The sequence below is a fragment of the Phascolarctos cinereus genome, unplaced genomic scaffold (genome assembly GCF_003287225.1).
Source record: "Phascolarctos cinereus isolate Bilbo 61053 unplaced genomic scaffold, phaCin_HiC Scaffold_726;HRSCAF=1367, whole genome shotgun sequence".
Classification (NCBI taxonomy): Eukaryota; Metazoa; Chordata; class Mammalia; order Diprotodontia; family Phascolarctidae; genus Phascolarctos; species Phascolarctos cinereus.
The window spans coordinates 388,513,420-388,532,796 of NW_027556098.1; the positions used below are offsets into that span (position 1 = coordinate 388,513,420).

Genomic DNA, 19,377 nt, shown 5'->3' on the forward strand with positions numbered 1-19,377 from the left:
TGTAAGAATGACCAGCCCCAAGCAGCAAGCTGGCCCTTGCAAAGGTCTCTAGCCAGGGAAAGAGTGCGCAAAGTATCTTCACCTCTAGCACTTTCCATTTTCCCAAGTCAAGACTGACAGTCAGTCAATAAACATTTATTAAAGACGTGCTCTGTGCCAGGCATCATGCTTAGCCACGGGATACAAAGAGAAGGGAAAACATGGTCACTACCATCAAGGAGCCCATATTGTAATGGAGAAAACGGCAAATTAAAAAAAAAAACGCAACTAGCATATACCATATGAACGAGAAGGCACTAACTAAAGGGAAGAACACAGCAGGAAACACGCGAGGTCTCTCCCGCAGAATGTGGAATTTGAGCCAAGCTCTGAAAGGAGCCAGGGAATCCAGGAGGCACAAGTGAGCATGGGGGACAGCTGGGGAACAGGCACCAGAGCCAGGATACGGAGGATCTTTTGCCTGGAAGAACAGGTAGGACAGTGTCAGAGGGCTGTAGAGCAGGTGGAGGTTAGGAAGGTGGGAAGGGCTTTAAATGCCAAACAGAGGATTTTCTATTTGATCCTGGGGGTCACAGAAGCCAAATGGAATTTATTCAGCCCCGGCGGGGGAGAGGGGGGAGAAAGAGAAAGAGAGAAAGAGAGAGAGAGGGAGGGAGGGAAACGATGCATTTAAGAAGTTGGGAAAGGTGGGGGACGGGGCTAGGTTATGGAGGGTTCTGAACACCAAACAAAGGGTTTTGTGGTCAGTCTCAGAAATGACAGGGCACCAGTGGAATTTATTGAGGGTGTGTGTGTGTGACATAATCAGATCTGTCCTTTAGGAAAATCCCTTGAGTGGCTGAATGGAGGATGGACTGGAGTGGGGAGAGACTGAGGTGGGCCGACCCCCCAGCAGTTAGTACAATGATCCAGGCATGAAGTGATGAGACCCTGTCCCAGCAGGGTGGCGGCAGAGTCAAAGGAGAGAAGGGGCATCTTTGAGAGATGCTGCAAAGGTGAGATCAACAGAGACTGGCAACAGCTTGGATGGGGGGAGGGGAGGAATGGTTGTGAGCTGGGGGCCTGGAAGAACGGTGATGTGATGCTCTCAACAGTGACAGGAGAGTTTGGAGGGGGGCATGGCTTGAGAGAAAAGATGATGAATTCACTTCTGGCGATGTTAAGTTTAATATATGTACAGCAGAAGTATTAAATAATACACCACTCCTGAGTGCAGTCCAAACCAGATTAAAATGTAATTGAGAAATATTTAACAGAGTAAATACAATAAAACATAGATAGTATTACATTTTAAAACTAAGTAAATAAAAACCTGACAGGTATTCTTATGTATGGATTAGTGGCCCTTGTTTCTTCTTTTTCCTAACTTTTATTTTCAGTCCCAAAATCTCTCCCTCCCTTCAATCCCCCTCCCCAAAAAGACAAGAAATACAATATTCATTATACATATGAAGTTATGCAAAACAGATTTCTACATTTGCAATTCTGAGGAAAAAGCCAGAAAAATAAAGTGAAAAAAATATGCTCCATTCTGTACTCGAGTTCATCCGTTCTCTCTCTGGCTTTGGATAGCATTTACCCTCATGAATCCTTTGGAATTGTCATAGAGCACTGTATTGATCAGAACAGCTAAGTCTATCACAGCTAATTATTGTTACAATATCGCTGTTTCTATGTAAGCTGCTTGCCAGGTTCTGCTCGCTTCACTTTCTATCAGCTCATATAAGTCTTCCCAGGTTTTTCTGAAACCACCCTGCTCGTTTCGTACAGCACAATAGTATTCCCACACAATCACGTACGGCAGCTTGTTCAGCCATTCCCCAATTGATGGGCATCTCCTCAATTTCTTAGTCTTTGAGTGACCCTTGTTTCTATTTGAGTTCGACACTACTGGTCTATTGTACATCCAGTTCAAAATGTCTAATAAGCCGCAGGAGATGTGAGACTGGAGGTGAGGAGAGAGGTAGGGGCTGAATAACTAGAATTGTGAATTATCAGTGTAGAATTAATTGAGTCCATGGGAGGTGATAAGATCAGCAAGTGAAGTAGTGTAGAGAGAGAAGAGAAGACAACTCAGGACAGAACTGTCTGGGATACCCAAGATTAATGGGCATGGTCCTGATGAAGATCCAGCAAAGGAGACAGAGAAGGAACAGTCAGATAGGTAGGAGAACCAGGCAAGAGCAGTGTCCTGAAAACCTAGAGAGAAGAGAGGATCGAGGAGAAGACAGTGATCAACAGTGTCAAAGGCTGCAGAGAGGTTGTGGAGAATGAGGATTGAGAAAAGGGCATTGATTTTGGCCATTAAGAGGTCTAAGAGAGCTTTGGAAAGGGTGGGTGGAGAGGAAGTGAATGCACTGAGTATAAGTGGCTTTTTCAAGGCCTTCAGTCACAAATGAGAGGAGAGATGCAGGACAATGGCTATTGCTATTAAAGTGAAGGGTTTTTTTGGTTTTGTTTTGTTTTGTTTGTTTGTTTGTTTGTTTTTAAGGTTGAGGGAAACCTGGGCATGTTTGCAGGCAGCAGGGAAACACCAGGATAGGGAAAACAGCAGGATGAGAGTGGGGGCAATCTGTTGGAGAAAAAGGGACCGGATCAAGAACAAACCCAGAAGGGTTGTCTTGGCAAGAAGGAGGGACACATCTTTATGCTAGACAAGGATGATAGAGGAGCTAATGGGAGAAGACATGTGAGTGATGTGAGATGAGGAGGTGAGAAGAAGGGGGAGCTCTTGACAAATGGCCTTTTATATATATTTTGCTCAACATTATCAGGGTATATCTATATGTATGTTAAAGTCTTGGAGTCAGGAGGCAGAAAAAGACTGAGCCAGGCCTGAATTCATTAGGGAGGGAAAGAGAATGTCCTGTGAGTCAGTAGGTAAGACTATAAGAATCTTTAAGTCAGTGGCAGCTAGGTGGCACAGTGGATAGAGCACCACCCCTGGAGTCAGGAGGACCCAAGTTCAAATCTGGCCTCAGACACCTGACACTTAACTAGCTGTGTGACCCTGGGCAAGTCATTTAACCCCATTGCCTAGCCTCCCCCCCCCCATCTATAAATCAGTAGTAGAGGGAGAATCTGGAAGTAGCGAGTAGAGAGTAGTCAGGGAGTATGACTAAAAGTACAGCCAGTGTTGGAGACAGAGGCCAAGGATGTCAGTGTCATGAGGATGGAGGCAGAAGATGGAAGGCATGAGAAAGAAAAAGAATTAAGACGAAAGCACACTTGTTAATTATGGAGCAGGCACCCCAGGGAGCATAAGCCCTGGCTAGGGCTTTTTGACAATGAGGCTACAACATCAAAGACAGGCAAAAGAACAAATGTTAAAGGTTAAATGCTGACCACTGCCCTGTCCTAGTCTCTTGGAATTTGTGATTCTGACAGAACAGCACTACCACGTTTTACAGGCCAGCCTCCACCTGGGAGGTTTTGCAGCCTGAGTGTCACATCAGGTCCTGTCTCAGTGGACAGAGCTGGAGAAGTGTGCAGGCCAAGCCCCCGTCCCTCCCCCACCCCCAGCAGACAGCAAGGGAATGGTCTGTTCCCGCTGAGTCTTCACCTCCCGTGTCACCGAGAAGTGCGAGGGAAGCAGCGATTCTTCTCTGCTAGAAAGCCTCCCCCAGCCATGATGGCTTGTGATCAGAGAGCAGACAGCAATTTTGTGGGTGCATCACACTCCTCCAACGAGGCTGTATGCTTGTTGGGGGCAGGGCCCGGTTTTAATTAACCTTTCATTTTCTCCGGTGCTGATCACAATTCAGTTGTTGAACTGCCATCTGCATCCCACCAATACTTACAATGCAGTCTGCGACACATGACTTTGAATGCTTTGTTAGCACTGTCTTTTTATATGCTTTATGGCCAGGGCATGGTAGATTCAGAGTAAAGAAATCCAGGTTCAAGTTCACACGCTGACCCATGATGGCTCTGTGGCCTTGGTTTCCTTAGCAGTAAAAGGAGCGTAATAATTACAGGCTCGTGGTTTTCCCCTCTGTCTTCAGCCCCACAGGAAGGGACTTCAAAAGTAATCTGGTCCAAGCCCTTCATTTTATAGATGGAGAAACTGAGGCTGAGAAGTGATTTGCCTAAGGTCACAGAGGTAATAAATTAGGATGATGACATCATCTAGACATCCATGCATCCTGTCCCCTTCTCTCCCCCAGCTCTAATATTCATTTATTCCCTATCAGGTCCATGAGATCCATTATACAAGAAAAATAAGGCAAAGTAATTCCTTTTTGCATAAACTATCTCACTTGGAAAAAACAAATCTTCATAGCAGCAAAGACAGATTTCTAGAACACCAAAGGTCCCACCCATTCTCTCCAAAGACACGAAATCCTCTCTCGTTAGTAATCCAGCGTAAGGGCTGGCTGTCCAGGGCCTTCATACGTAAGCTGATCTTTATCTGGGACCCCTTCTTGTTCTCACTGGTTGTGCCTTTTGCCATGATCAATACTCAGGCTTACCACGCTAGAGAGCGGGGTTTTCCCAGCCTGCCTTTTCCTTGTAGGGTTTGTTCAGATTCTGCTGCCCTGGGAAAGAGGGCATTCATCTGTGCTGCCTGTCCTGAACCGCCCTTCAGGGACCCTTGTTGCGCTAGCAGCGTAGGAAGCTTGATGTTCCAAATGCTTCTCTTTTTGTTTCTAGAGTCTCAAGGTTGGAGCCTCTGTGGATTTCAGTATCGTAACTGAAAGACTAAGTCTAAAAACTGGTTCTAGTCCCGATCCGGTTACTAATTTATAGTGAGAACAAAGTAATTTAACTTCTTTGTGCCTCAGTTTCCAAATCAGCTAAAACCAGATGGGGCCCGTCCAGCTGGGAGGCTCAGATGAGATGACGATGTGGCACCACAGGCAGTGTCAGGCCAATGTGAAGGGATGCTACAGGCGCTACTTCCCAGACTGTAGAAAAAGCTAGGGGTCCCCAACTTTCCTGATGGCTTCCAGCTGTCCATCAAATCAAAGCCAAAGCCAAAATGGCTGCTTGAACAGGAGACAGGCCGCCCAGTTCCCACAAAATGACACCAGCAAGATCACGAAGTCGGCCCCTGATTGGGTGATGAACAAGAAAACCAATGGGAATCTCGAGTTAAATGAGGTCTTCCACCCCAGAACTGCACCAGTCTGCCAGAAGGCCACATCAAGAGGTGCCCCATGCAAGACGAATGTCAGTCCCCAAAGGACACGGGGGATGGCAAGGCTGGACACAGGTCCAGAGGCAACAAGGAGAGAAAGTGCCCGGGGGAGGCAGCAGGCCATGAGCAGCATGGCGCCCCAAGGGTCAGATCGGTAGACTGGGTCCCTGGGCCTCGAGGTCCCGAGAGGCCAGAGGGGCTGAAGATCCAGCTCTCTGAATCTGGCCAAAAACCCAGAGGGGGAGGTAGGTGGAAAAAAACACAGCGTGAAGCCAAATAGGGCTCACTATCCTGACGACACCCCAAAGTACAGATGGAGCGGAGAGAAAAAGCCGCAACTCAGGAACTAAAGCGGGAAAGATGAGTAAAAAATCTACAAGAAGCAATTAGTAAATAATTTGCAATAAGTATATAAAATTATTGGAAAATCTAACTCTATAATTACTGTAAGCAGAGACTCAAAGGAAAATAAGGCTTTTCTACTGGGACTACTGGACATCTAGAAAAAAGAAAGCAAGGGATTAAAAAAAAAGAAATTAAAACTCTTGTGTAAAGAATTGGAAGAAAATTTGATAGCCTACCATAAAATCCCTAAAAACTAGAATAGTCCAAAGAGAAATCAGTGATTTCATGAGACAGCAAGAAATATTTGAATAAAATTTAGAATTGAAAAAAAAAAAGAGGAGAAAATGCAAGATATTAAGAACTGACCTGGAAAGCAGGTCAAGGAAAGAATTTAAGAATCATTGAACTCCCTGAAAATCATTTTTTAAAAAGTCTAGGCAACATATTTCAAGAAAACATAAGTCCCAAGAATGTCATGGTTAACACTCAAAGCACCTACATCAAAGAAAAAAGACTACAAACCTCCGGAAAGAGGGAATTAAAGTACCCAAGGAACTACAGTGAGAATCACATAAGACCTAGGAACTGCCACTGAAAAAATCTTGGAACAGAATATTCCAAAAGGCAAAAGACAAAGACTTAAAACCAAGAATAACTTACCCTGCAAAGATGAAAATAACCCTGCTGAGGAAAAAAAAACCAGATCTTTAAGGGAACAGAGGCCTTATAAGTTCTGATGAAAGGCCTAGATCTGTGATACAAATCCAAGAGTCCAGAGAAACCTGGAAAGGTAAATTTATTTCAGAAAGTAGGAGCTATAGGATGATGTAGTGCTAACATCTTGCTAAGTGGAGTAGTAACAAGTAGTTAAATGAGAAAAACAGGGGTCTTAGAGGCAGATTGATTCTGATGGTAGGGTTTAAGAGGAGAAAGAGAAGGGAGGGTAAAAGGCAGAATGAATGTGCAGAACGGAGGAAGAGAAGGAAACTGGCTATGTATCATAACTGGGGTACATGAGAAGAAGAATACACAACGAGGAGAAAAAGGCTGGAGGAATGGTTTCATATGAACTTCAGTCAACTGACACGGACAAAGGAGAGCTGAACACACACACAGTTTGGTGTAGAAACACCTCAAACTCAACAATGAAACAAAGTACAGATACAAGTGGGATGCTGAGAAGGAACAGTCCCAAGGAGACCAAACTTCCTGATTCTGAAGGAGAGCCTTAAAAGGGGGTGTGGGTGGAGAAAATAAAAGGACTAGAATCTAAGAGGGTGCTTTAAATTGCTTCTTAGATAACTAGAGAATGCTGAACAAGTTGGAATATAAAGGTAATGGAGCATTACTGTGCTGTAAGAAACGATGGGGGCAATTTCAGAGAACCCTGGGTGCTATGACCTGAAGCAGAGTGAAGTTAAAAGATTCAAGAGAACAATTTAAACAATGGCAACGTTGCAAAAACAGCAACTTTGGAAGACTTTAAAATTGATCAAAGCAGCGGTATAGCCTGTCTCCCACATATTTCTGGACACAGCTACTTTGTGGGTTCATTTTGCCAGACTGTGCTAATTGTTACAAAGTACAAAGGTTAAAAGAGCTTTTCTCTCCCTTTCTAATTAAGGTGAGGGCTAGGAAGAAGGGTGGGGAGTGGGATAGCAACAGTGATGCCAACAAAAAAAGAGGGCCATTGAAACATTTTAAAAATGCACAGAAGAGGAAGGAAGGAAGTTCATAAGGAACTACAGACAGGCAGAGGATAGGAGGGAGGGGGAGTGGGATGAACCTCAGTCTTATCTGTAACAGATAAAGGAGCAGTGAAAACACACACACACACACACACACACACAGTTTGGCATAGAAATATATCAAAATTCAACAAGGAAACAATGGGATTAGGGAACAAGACAGGATACTACAGAGGAGAGAGTCACAAGCAAAATAAAAGTCCTGATTCTGAAGGAAGAAATAAAAAGGAGGAAAAAAGGAAATCAAAGAATGAGACTCTCAGAGGTTCCTTAGATGCCCCTTAGGCCACTGGGGAGGGCTGTGCCAATTATGGTATATGAAGGTAATGGAATGAATGCTGTTAAGATGTGATGAAAGGGACATGGCAGAGAACCCTGGTTGTATGAGTGAACTGCTCAGAATCAGGAGAACCTTTTATACAAGGACAATGCAGTAAATTAAAACCATCTTAGGGGCAGCCAGGTGGCGTAGTGGATAGAGCTCCGGCCTTGAAGTCAGGAGGACCTGAGTTCAAATTTGGCCTCAGACACTTGACATGTACTAGTTGTGTGACCCTGGGCAAGTCACTTAACCCCACTGCCTCACCCACCCCACACCCCCCCCAAAAAAAAGAAAGAAGAAAAACCACCTTGAAAGATGAAAGAACCCTCACCCAAGTGATGACTCATCACATCTTTCTCCAGAAGACCTATAATGATGCCTGCTGCCCACTTCCTGACCTAGAGTGGACATTTTAGGCCGTGGCCACCCCATGAATATATTCTGTTTATTTTTTAAACAAGCATTTTCCTTCCTTTTTCTCTCAGGAGGCTGGGGGAATGGAACAATATGGATGCCCCCAAAGTAAGGGTCATTGTAACATTTTAAAAATTGCATAAAGAACAGAAGGAAGCAGACCATCAGGACAGTTTTAAAAGTAATGTATACTTTAAAAAGTAAGCAATGTAAAATGGAGATTTATGGCTTCGTATAGAACCCTCTTTCTGTGTTCTGCTGTGTGTATGGAAATACTCTTTGGGGGTGTCTAAGTTCAGGATAAAAACATAAGTTTTAAAAAAGTGTCCTGTGAACAATTCACAGAGGGGATACTTCCCATGCAAATAATTAAGAGTTAACTGTACCATCCAAAGTAAAGACATCCTAGTTTAATAAAGAGTGATAATAAACAATGTAAAGGGATCTTGAAAAAAGAATCCAAGACAAATTCCTTATCTTGATATTCAGTTCTTCTGGCAGGTTTTTAAAACACCAGAATTGCAGGGCTGGAAAGGTTCCCGCCTCATCTGACATGAGGAAACTGAGTCCCAGTGAGGCTCCTGATGTGACCTGTCCGACAGCACAGAGCTGGTAGCAGAACCCAAGTCTCCTAGCCCTTGGGTCCCTTTCCTTGTACCATGTTACACTATTTTTCTTTAATTGTTTCATATGCATCAGCCCTTTTTCCTCAGCTAGACTAAAAGCCGTTTCTTAGACTTTTTAATCCTCACAGCTCCTCCCACTGGGCTAGGTGGCCCAGGAATACTTAGCAAAAATAGACCCCACTCCAATTATGATCTCTCCAGCAGGCACCCATGATGAAAGCTAGGGATGATTTTCCATTTCAGAGTTCCAACAGCTTAAGCCTAAAATAGAAATCCCCAGTGGCTGTTAGTGGCCAGGCCCACTTTCATGGAATTTATCATGTCCCAGGCTCTGAAAGTCTCCAGGGAGAGATGTTCCAGGTTAATCAAGTTGAATGGAATCTGAAATCACTTCTTCTGTCCAGGTTAAAGCAGGGGTGGCAGTGGAAGAGAGAATCCACTAACCATTAGAAAAGCATTATGTTCAGAGGCCAGAGGATCCACCACAGAGTCAGCTAGAATTTGAATCTGATTGTGCCTGGTGCTGGCTAAAAACCAGGAAACTGCCAGCAGATCTCAAGCGTTTCAGAGGCGAATAGGATGGCAAAAGAGGCAATGGGCAGAGCTGGACAGGAAGGTCACCGAGCAGAGGGGGGCAAGGCAGTGGAAGGAAAGAAGCCATCTGTTCAACACAGGGTGAAAGCTCAATGGTTTATGAGATTAGATTTTTCTTCCTTCAGAAGAACGGGGAGTTTTCTCCTGCTGATTTGGCACCACCAGCAGCTGACACATGAACTTTACAAGGGGCTGAGGTCTTTCAATAAGGGCAGTTCCTCTTAACACCCATGGCTGGGGACACTCTCTCTGTACACACAGAAATACTTTTATAGGTTTTAAAATAGACCTCTTTGCAATAAGACTCTGCTCCTTGCCTTCCACCCGAAGCTGGCCACAGGCCCTTAGTCCTACCCAGAGCCTCCTCGGCAGACTTAAAAATACCTGAGATGGGGCAAGGCTAAGGTCCAGGCTGTGCTGCTAAGTGACCAAGAAGAACCGTCCCCAATGGGCCCAGGTGCCTCATCTCTCTGATGGGTATAACAGCAACTGCCAGCTTACCTCATGGGCTTTTTGGGACAAAATCAAGTGAAACTCTTAAATGTGAAATACGTTTGAAAAAGGAGAAGCAGCATAGAAGTTAGGGGAAGAAGAGCAACTTCCTATTCGGAGTTTCAGAGCCAGACAGCATGTTGACGCTCATGTTTCTGGGTCCTTTACAAAAGGCACCCCCTGGCTGCACTTCAAGCTTTCTTGTGAGATCTTCTGAAGATTTCATAGCCAGAAGAGCAGCCAGAGACAGAGTCTTCAGGCAAAAACATGAAAGGTAGGCCAGGGAGAGGGAGGGTCAACAGGAAGCAGCGATGTGGGGGGTGCTCATGTCCCGACACCACTATCTGCCACGCACTACTACCCCTTTCTGGATAGAAATTATCAGGAAGGCCGAGGGTCTTCTCGGCATCTCCCTCCTTTATCACTATTCCCATTCCCAAGCGAAAGATGCCCAAAGCAGGAAAAGTACTGAGAACACGGGACCTCAAATCTGTGTGTTGTGAGCACGTGGGGTGCTTGTATCTGCGAAACAATTAGAAGCACCTACCAAATTAATTCGCTCTTCTGGTGTAAACCTGCCCCACGTGGGAAACGGCACAATTTCTTTACAGTACTTCAGGTTTACAAAATGCTTTCCTCCCCCAAACCCTGGGAGGCAGAGAATACAAACACTTGTACTATCACCCTCATTTTACAGATCAGGAAACTGAGCCCAGAGAGGTGGCAATGATTGCTTAGAGTCACAAAGGTCTCAGAGTCAGGAATGGAACCCCAGTGTCCTGGTGCAAGGTTGGCACTCCAGCCATACACCAGGGCCAACGAGCCAAGCCGGTGAAACGTGGAGCTATGGGACAGTCTTGGCAGGCTGGCCTCTCAAGGCAGTTCCTTCATATTATTTTTCTTGTCTTTTCCACAATCTGTGGTTCAGCACATCCTCTCCTTTGCTGATTAGTACCCTGACAGCACTGCTCTCCATAACTCCTCAATGGACCTTTCAAGAGCTGCACTGATGCCAATGAGGTCCTCATTAGCTGCAGGTGCTAACACTGCAGCCACACATTTTATGGCCCACATCTAGACACCACAGGCCTTCACACCATTTTCATGGATGAGACAAGCAGTGCTTAAGGTGTGACTGCCCAAGATGATAATCCAGCACCGCCCACTGGTCTAAGGGAGACACAGACATACTCTCCGACTCAGCCTGGATAGTGGCCTTTACCCCCTTTGATCTATTATTATTAACTTGGAGGGAGGGAAATTGAAAAAATTTGGCCAGAAACACAAAGCATCTGGATAAGCTTTGCCCTTCACAGAAAATAGAGCACCAGATCCACGCGGGCCAATCCTCTGTATTCACATTCTGGGGTGGTGCAAGAGGCAGTACTTTCTTTCTCTAAAGTCCATATTTCTACATATAATGTGTGCATGTATGTATGTATACACACATATACATAGATGTGCACTGCCACAGCTGTTATACTCCTCAGCAGAAAATAATAATGATTATTACAGTTCTCATTTCTATAACACTTTAAGGTTTTCAAAATCCTTTTTTTTTCCATAGAAATCCTGAGAGGGAAGTAGTATAAGCATAATTCATTTTTACAGGTTAGGAAACTGAAGCTCTGTGCAGCAAGTATTCACACCCAAGCCTTTTGATTCAGAGTTAATCATTCTTTTCTATTCCACCTTTAAGTCATGCTTGCTTATATTCTTTGGATTTGACACAGGAAGGGGATGATAGAGGAAAAACAGTCTGGCCATACTGAGGTTCTTCAGTGCCTATGGACTTGACCAAAAAAAATTTTTTTTACAATTGAAAATATTTATGTATGTATATAAATAAAATAAATATAATTTATATTTTAAAATTGGTATGGCAGTATTAATGGTATAGTAACAGACCACTAACAGTCCCAATTCCCTGCCTCCCAGCTCTATTGCACAACAGTAGTCTCTCAAGGGCCTATAGGCCTTTGGGGAAGACTTTCCATTTGTGTTCCTGTGGAGGAAGGAGTCGCATCACCCTCCTGGACACCCTGTGATCTTGTATCTATTTATCTGCATAGATGTTGTATCCTAAGACAATGTAAGCTCCATCAGGGCAAAAACGACTTCTCCCATTTTGTTTTTGTATCCCCAGTACCTAAGAAAGTCTTGCACACAGTAGGCACTTAGTAAATGCTCATCAGACTGAATTATCTCTTCCATGTGGTGCACTCCTCTCCTTACGTTCATGCTATTCCAACCCCTGGTCAGGGTACTTTGGATATAGAGTAGAGAATAAGGGCCCTTATTAACCAACCTAAGGAAACTGTATTCGGACTCAGAATCTAAGCTGGTATCTTCCCAAGGAGGCCCAAAGGAAACGTACGAGAATTATGAATGTACAAGCCTCCCCTTCCAACCTGGCCTTCTGGGGTTCTGGGTAGCCTAATTTTTCCCTTTTCCTAAAATCACAGGTCATTACAGAAAACAGAAACATCTGGATAGAGCCAGCAGCCCAACATTCTTACAGGTCCTCTCAGAATTTCGCAGCACATGCTAAACTCTGGCAGGTGGGCACAGTGGAGTAAATGAAGACGGAGAAATCCTCACAGCTCTTGATTCAGCTCGTATAAAGACAGATTCAGTGAGACAACAATCCATCAAAAACCTGACTTTTTATAACTCTTAAAATGAAAGCTTTTTATTCACGGAGCATCTCTCTCACAGAACTCCACTCTTCCATCTAATCCACCCCCAAGGTGTCCATACTCAACAGATGCTAATTCAGAGATGCTTAATTTCCTGTTCTCTGAGCAAGAGCTTAGGTTTTCTGCCACATCCTCACAAAGGACCTGTCCTTTTGGAAGACTTAAAGATGAAGTCCTTACTTTGTAAGTGGGCCAGGGATAGCGTTAGGGGCTGGGTGTGGGATTTCACTGGTATAAGGAACAAACTCCTACCAATGCAGGTTGGCATTTTCTCTGCAATTTAAGAGTCTTAGGGAGCTTTCTGGGACACGGAAAGGTTGAGAGCCTTACTCACAGTCACCCAGCCAGGACAGGTCAGGGTTGGGCCTGGAACCCAGGTCTTCCTGGCCTTAAGGAATTATACATAAATTAAATTATGTGCTGGTGTGGATAACACATAAAATCATTGCTTCAACATCAGAATAGTTCTATTTTGGCAAAATGCCCCACACCAAAGGAGGCATCAAGGTACAGGACATTAGATTAGAGGCAGCCACGTGGTGCAGTGGACAAAACACCGGAGTCAGGAAGACCTGTTCAGATACAATAATAATAATAATTATGACAGCTAGTGCATATATAATGTTTCAAGGTTTGTAAAATGTTTTATAAATATTATCTCATTTAATCTTCATTTGGGAGGGACGTACTATTATTATCCCTGGTTTTTAGATGAGGAAATTGAGGCAGCGCCCAGGGTCACACAGCTAGAAAGTGCCAGATGCCATATCTGAACTCAGGTCTGCCAGGCCCAGAGTTCTGTCCACCATGCTATTTAGCGGCCTTTATACTTACTGTGTGACCCTGCATAAGTCACTTAAACTCTGCCAGCCTCAGTTTTCTCATCTGTAAAATGGGATAATAACAGTACCTACCTCTGCATGGTTTTTGTGAGGATCAAGTGACACAATATTTGTAAAGAGCTTGAACAACCTTAAAGCATTATATAAAAGCTATCATCATCAATTCCAAAACAGGTTCAGATTCAGTGAGAATTGTCCAGAGTCACCTTGTCTGCAAATCTGCAGAATACCTGCTTGCAATTTAGATATGTACCCTGATCTAGCTGATGAAAATTAGAAAATAAGTGTGAGACAGGTACACATTTCCATGAAAATGAATACATTGGCTAAAAACTAGTTTAGTCATTGGCTGGAAAGAACAATTAATGTTAACCCATGGCAAAAAATTCACTTTTCATTGTTATACTTTATCAAAACTCGTTAAGGCTTTCATTTAAAAAAAAAAGAATTTGAGGAGAACGGGAAATAGTGGAGATCATTTCAAAATGCAATGGAGAAATATTTGGTTACTTTGCAACTGCAGGCTTTTTAACTTCATCTGTTCTTAAATCCTATGTCAGGAACTCTTTATCTTCTTATACCAATTAATTAAAGACAATGAAAAAATTAAATGAAACTCAACCTGGGAGAACAAAGTTAAAGCGGCTACGGCACTGGGGACTTTGTAGGGGTTTAACTACATCGGGAAGTAATTACACAATATTTTCCAGAAGTGAAACTGCGAGGCTAACTGGAAAAAATGTGGAAACGTTTAGTTAGAACAGTAGAGCAAGGTATTAAAGCCCCTTTTATGGGGTTAACTCTGAAGGAAAATATGCAAATAATTAGATCTTTAAATGTGTTTTTAATCACAATCCTAGGATAGAAGTCAGAGGTGCCATTTGGCGTCGCTGACTTTTCCTGAAAACCCCTTTCTGCTGAACGACAATGATTCTGATGTCCACGTCACCATGAAGGCTCAGACTGACAAAGAAGATACTGAAAAGAAATGCTTTCCTGGCTCCCTGACCAGCTTTTCCTACGCTGCTGAGCGCACGTGGTCACGAGCTTCCTCCATTCACCACCCCCCCAAGCTGGGTAGGGGGGCGTGGCTTCAGTTTTTAACATTCAACCCCATTCAGCCCACCATCGGCACACGGCTGCTATCTTGACGATTTCCTTCCGATGCTCATTTCAAGCTTTCCCTGGTCCCTGTTTCACTGGCCCCTTTTGTCACCAGGAGCCCTCTAATGCTTCATGGCAACATCTCTTGGACAAGATAGAAACAGCAGTTCAACTCAAATTGGGGAGAAAAGATTCAAAAGAACCACGTGCAATCGCTTATAATCTCATTTAACCCCTGACAAAAAGGCATTGCAATGTCAACAGGAGAGCGTTGTACCCAGGTTGGCATGCTCAACTGCTGTCACCCTAACACATGGGCCGATCTGACTCTGAGGAAGGTGGCTACGGACCCTGGACGGAATGGAAATAGACCGCTTCCATTCTGCAGAAAGGCCAGGGTTCCCACTTAACGGAGAGGAAGGGCAGGAAGCAACAAGGCAGCTACTGAGCAGAGGCACCAAAACACTGGGCAAAAATGCACAGGAAATAGAGATGCCTTCATCCAAATGAAACAGCCTGGGGAAATCAGGGAAGTGGAATTAATCATCAGAGCTGGGACCAGGTAGATCAATGCCCTGCTCTGTGACTTTTCTATCCCCAAGACTGTAAACGGCTGAGGACCTGATACATCTAATCTCACAAGGGCATTACAACGGATGCCAAAGGGAGGGATTAAGTGCTGAGCTGACCTTGAGAGAAGCTACCACCCACCAAGCGAGCAGTACACGACTTCCTTCTGCAGCTGCATCTGGTCCCTGATTTAGCATCTAAACACTGCTCTAAGAAGATAAGGACATAGTCAGTCAATTCGGTCCAGTATTATCTGTGATGGTGGCACCTGAGGACTGTCCTTACAGGTTAGGGATTTACCTCAGGTATCCTTATAAATAATTATAAAATGTTGACCAACCCATCATTTTCACCAGCCTGTATTTACTTAGAGGAAGTGAATAGATTTTTAAAAAATGAAACCAGTGTTTTTTCTACTCATCAAGGATAAATAATTGGCTTCTCCAGGCAGATGCCTTTTTACAAGGCTATTTCAGCTGGATTTGTAAACCAACATTTGGAGCAAAGATCCTTTGACCAGTTTCAATAGGCTAAAGTCCTGATAAAGTTCAAGCTAGCAGCCTGATGACCCTACACAGATGAACACTAAAGGACTGTAATTTCACATGCTCACATCAGTTTGATTTTTGGATGAAAATGTTCAGACCCAAAGCTGAAAGACAGAACCCTCTATGGACAAAGTTAATTATTCAGTATTCCTACTTACAACTCATCTTGAATGTTGTCAGTCAGTCTGAATAACTGTTCCTGACCATCAGCCTGGCTCTCTGAGTACCTGGGAAGCAGCCCTTGGGGTCCAGTACAGCAGCGGGGTTTCCGTACTCTCTGGGCTTGGGTCCTAAGGGAATAAAAGACCAAGATTCACTGATATGGAATAAACATTAAAAAAAAAATGACAAGGTCAGTTAGGACCAAGGCTTTACTCTCTGCTCTGCCACTCCCCACCCCCATTCCCTCAAGTTACCCCCAAATCTGGTGCCAAAGAGCCTTTTGAGCTCCACTGCTTGATTGTTTTCTTTTTACTTTGCTGAAATCACTGTGCACCCTCTTTTCCTGGTTCTGCTTCCTTCCCTTTGCATCAGTTCAGATAAGTCTTCCTAGGCTTCTCTGTATTCATCTTGTTTGTAACTTCTTACAGAACAGTAAAATTCCATGACATTCATATGCCACAGTTTATTTAGCCATTCCCTATGCAAATGACATCTACTTTACTTCCAGTTCTTTAATACTACAAAAAGTGCTACCACAAATATTTTGGTAGATATAGAGTCTTTATTTTGACAGTGACTTCCTTGGAGTATATGCCTGCTGTTAAAATTTCTGGGTCCACGGGAATGGACATTTTTGCCACTTTATTTGCATAATTCCAAATTTCTTTCCAGAATGGAAATTACTAATTCATAGTTCTGCCAATAATGCATTAATGCATAATTAAGTTTTTTCATAGCGCCTTCAATACTGACAATTCCCAACTTTTATCACCATTGCCAATTTGCTGGGTATGTATGAGGTGAAATCTCGGCTGTTTTCATTTGCATTTCTCTTATTAGTGATTAGAGCATTTTTTCATATGATTGGTTTATAACAGTATGTATATCTTCATTTGAGAGCTGTCTGCTCATATCCATTGGTCACTTATCTATCAGGGAGCTGCTCAATCCCCATTCCCATTTTATTTCTGTCTTCTCTGGAAACCTCAGAACAAAAATGGCTAATGGGATGCTGGTAATCATGGCAAGTGAAGAGGCGGCAGGACTCGAGCGCCTAGATGAAGTCAAGCTGCTGGGCCTGGGGTAAGCTAGGATATTCCAGGGAAATCAGAAAATTGCCAGAGAACTGATAGCTGCGTCACTGCCAGTCACAGGTGACAGGTCATGATGAACGTTATGGCTTCGTCAAGAAATCACACAGTAATCACATAAACTAATCTTATTTCCATTTACAGTCACCAAACTGGTAGAGAAGTGCCTTAGGTAGGTACTTGGGTGGTGGAAAGAGCGCTGAGCATGGAGTTGGAAAAAGCTGGGTACAAATTCTTCCTCTGATACTAACTAGCTCGGTGACCCTGGGCAAGTCATTTAATCTCTCAGTTCTTCATGCAATTCCTTAATACTTGTATATCCTAAATTATAGACAGATTGTCTCAACATCTGCAGATGATACAAAGGTGAGGGAGACAGGGAACACACCGGATGACAGCATCAGAATCTAAAAGATCCTAATAAGCTAGAACTTTGCTGAATCTGACAAGATGAAATATAATAGAGATAAATATAAAATCTTATACATGGATTCAAAAGATCAATTTCATAATATAAGACGGGGAAGTGTGTTTGGATAGCAATCTGTCTGAAAATTATCTAGTAAAAAAGGAAAGTGATCATGGGCTGTATTTGGTGGCCCAGCTTTCACCATGCCATGCTAGGGAAAAGGATGTGACAGCCCTGTTATCCTCTACAAATGTTAGATTAAATCTAGAGTATTCAGTTTGGGACCTCCCTGTTTATGAAGGATGTTGATAAATTGGAACAAGTCCAAAGGAGAAAAGCCAGGTCAGGGCTTCATGCCACATGAGGATCAGTTGATCTAGGGGTGTTAAGCCTGGAGAAGAGAAGACTAGGGGACATTGGGGGAGGACATGGTCTCTATGTTCCAAGTATCTGAAGGACTATAACCATGAACAGGGTTTAGATTTATTTGATTTAGTCCTAAAAGGAAGAGCTAAGAATAATGAGTATAAGTTGCAAAGAGGAAAATTTCAGCTTCACTCATGGAAAAACATCTTAACAATTACAAATTATCCAATGGCTGAATGAGTTGCTTTGGAAGGTAGAGAGTGGGTTTCTCCTCATTTGTGACTGTTTGTCAGGTATGTTGAAGAAAGGATCCTTTTTTTTTCTTTTTGGTGAGGCAGTCTGGGCTAAGTGACTTGCTCAGGGTCACACAGCTAGGAAGTATTAAGTGTCTGAGGCTTGATTTGGATTTGAACTCAGGTCCTCCTGACTCTAGGGCCGGTGCTTTATCCACTACCCCACCTAGCTGCTCCTGAAAGGATACTTTTTAAAATATATGTACCAGATCGGATGGCCATAGAGTTCTTTTTCAGTGTTGAGATTCTATGGTTTTGTAATTCTCTGAACAAACAACTAGAAGTCCCTGAAGTATAATGGTGATCTGGCCAGGTTTTGAATAGTCACAAGTGCAGAAGAGAGATAATCTCTCTATCTCATGAATATGACTTGGCCAGCCAGAACCCTCAAATTAGGACTAGACAGAAAGAATGAGGATGAAGATGTGATACAAGATGACAGCGAATGTTTTTCTAAATTTTGTTTTGGTTTAGGTTTAGACCAGCATCTTATATGGTATAAATGGTACACAATAATTACATGAGACCTAAACATAAAAGGTCACATAATAAAACAGAATTATGGTACCTTTTACAACTTTAGCTTTGGAGGAAATTCTTAACCAAACTCTTGAGGTGAACACAAGAGATAAAAGGCAATTTCAATTACATAAAATTTCATGAACAAAATTACTACTGTTAGAATAAGAGAAAGTGTTGAACAGGAAGAATATTTGCACCAAATATCTCTTACATCTGATATCTAATTATATAAGGAACTGAATAAATATTTAAGACCAAGAATCATAGGGATATACGATTTGAAAGCTGGAATAGCCCTGAGTGACTATCTAGTCCACTTCATACCTAGAAGGTGTGGATTATTACATAACCAATGAACGATGGAGAGGCAATATGGTATAATGAGAAGTATTAGTTTTGGGATTAGATGACCTTGAATTTGAATCCTGACTCTTGTCACTTAAGACCAGTATGACCTTGGTCGGGCAAGCCAATTAATCTTCCTAAACCTCAGTTTCCTCATATGTAAGCACAGGGAGTTGATCAGATGACCTCCAGAGTTTCTGTATCTGTGATCCTACAGTGGGTCATCCAGTCTCTGCCTGAAGACCTACAAGGAAGGGGAGCTTGCCACCTGTCAAGACAGTCCCTCCCACCTGTGGACAGCCTGGGAAGGTTTCTCTGCCACTAAGCCTCAATTTGTCTATTTGCATCTTCCATTCATGGCTCTTGGTTTTGCCTTTGAGAGACAAATAAGTCAAATCCTTCTTTCACATGACAGATGGTCAAAGGACATGAAGTTTTCAAAAGAAAAACTGCTCACTGTCAACAACTGTCTGAAAAGAAAACACTCTGAATTACTAATAAGAGATGCAAATTAAAACAATGCTAAAGTTCTACTACCTCCCACCCAATCAAAATGTTGAAGATGATCAAAGATATAATGTTCAGACAAAGTTGCAAGGAGACCAGGTACTCTAAATCAGAAGTGTCAATCTCACAATTTATTACAGGTGGCTCTTAATATTCCCAATATGGCTCAAGGCAGATTAAAATGTAACCAGGATATACAAAATACAAATATGTGGTAAAACATAGATAATATTACATT

The 19,377-nt window shown here is 43.0% G+C and overlaps 1 protein-coding gene and 1 long non-coding RNA gene across 2 annotated transcripts in view; one reads left to right on the forward strand and one right to left on the reverse strand.

Moving 5' to 3' along the window:
• VPS13D (vacuolar protein sorting 13 homolog D) overlaps positions 1-19,377 on the reverse strand; it is a 328,743-nt gene that overhangs the window by 5,872 nt on the left and 303,494 nt on the right. The window contains exon 68 of the mRNA XM_020973579.2: positions 15,603-15,734. Coding sequence (XP_020829238.1) covers positions 15,603-15,734 — 132 coding nt within the window. The remainder of the gene's footprint in view (positions 1-15,602; positions 15,735-19,377) is intronic.
• LOC110198945 (uncharacterized) lies at positions 9,269-16,058 on the forward strand. Its single transcript, XR_002321881.2, has 3 exons — positions 9,269-9,955; positions 12,147-12,563; positions 14,083-16,058. It is a non-coding gene; the product is annotated as an uncharacterized LOC110198945 (long non-coding RNA).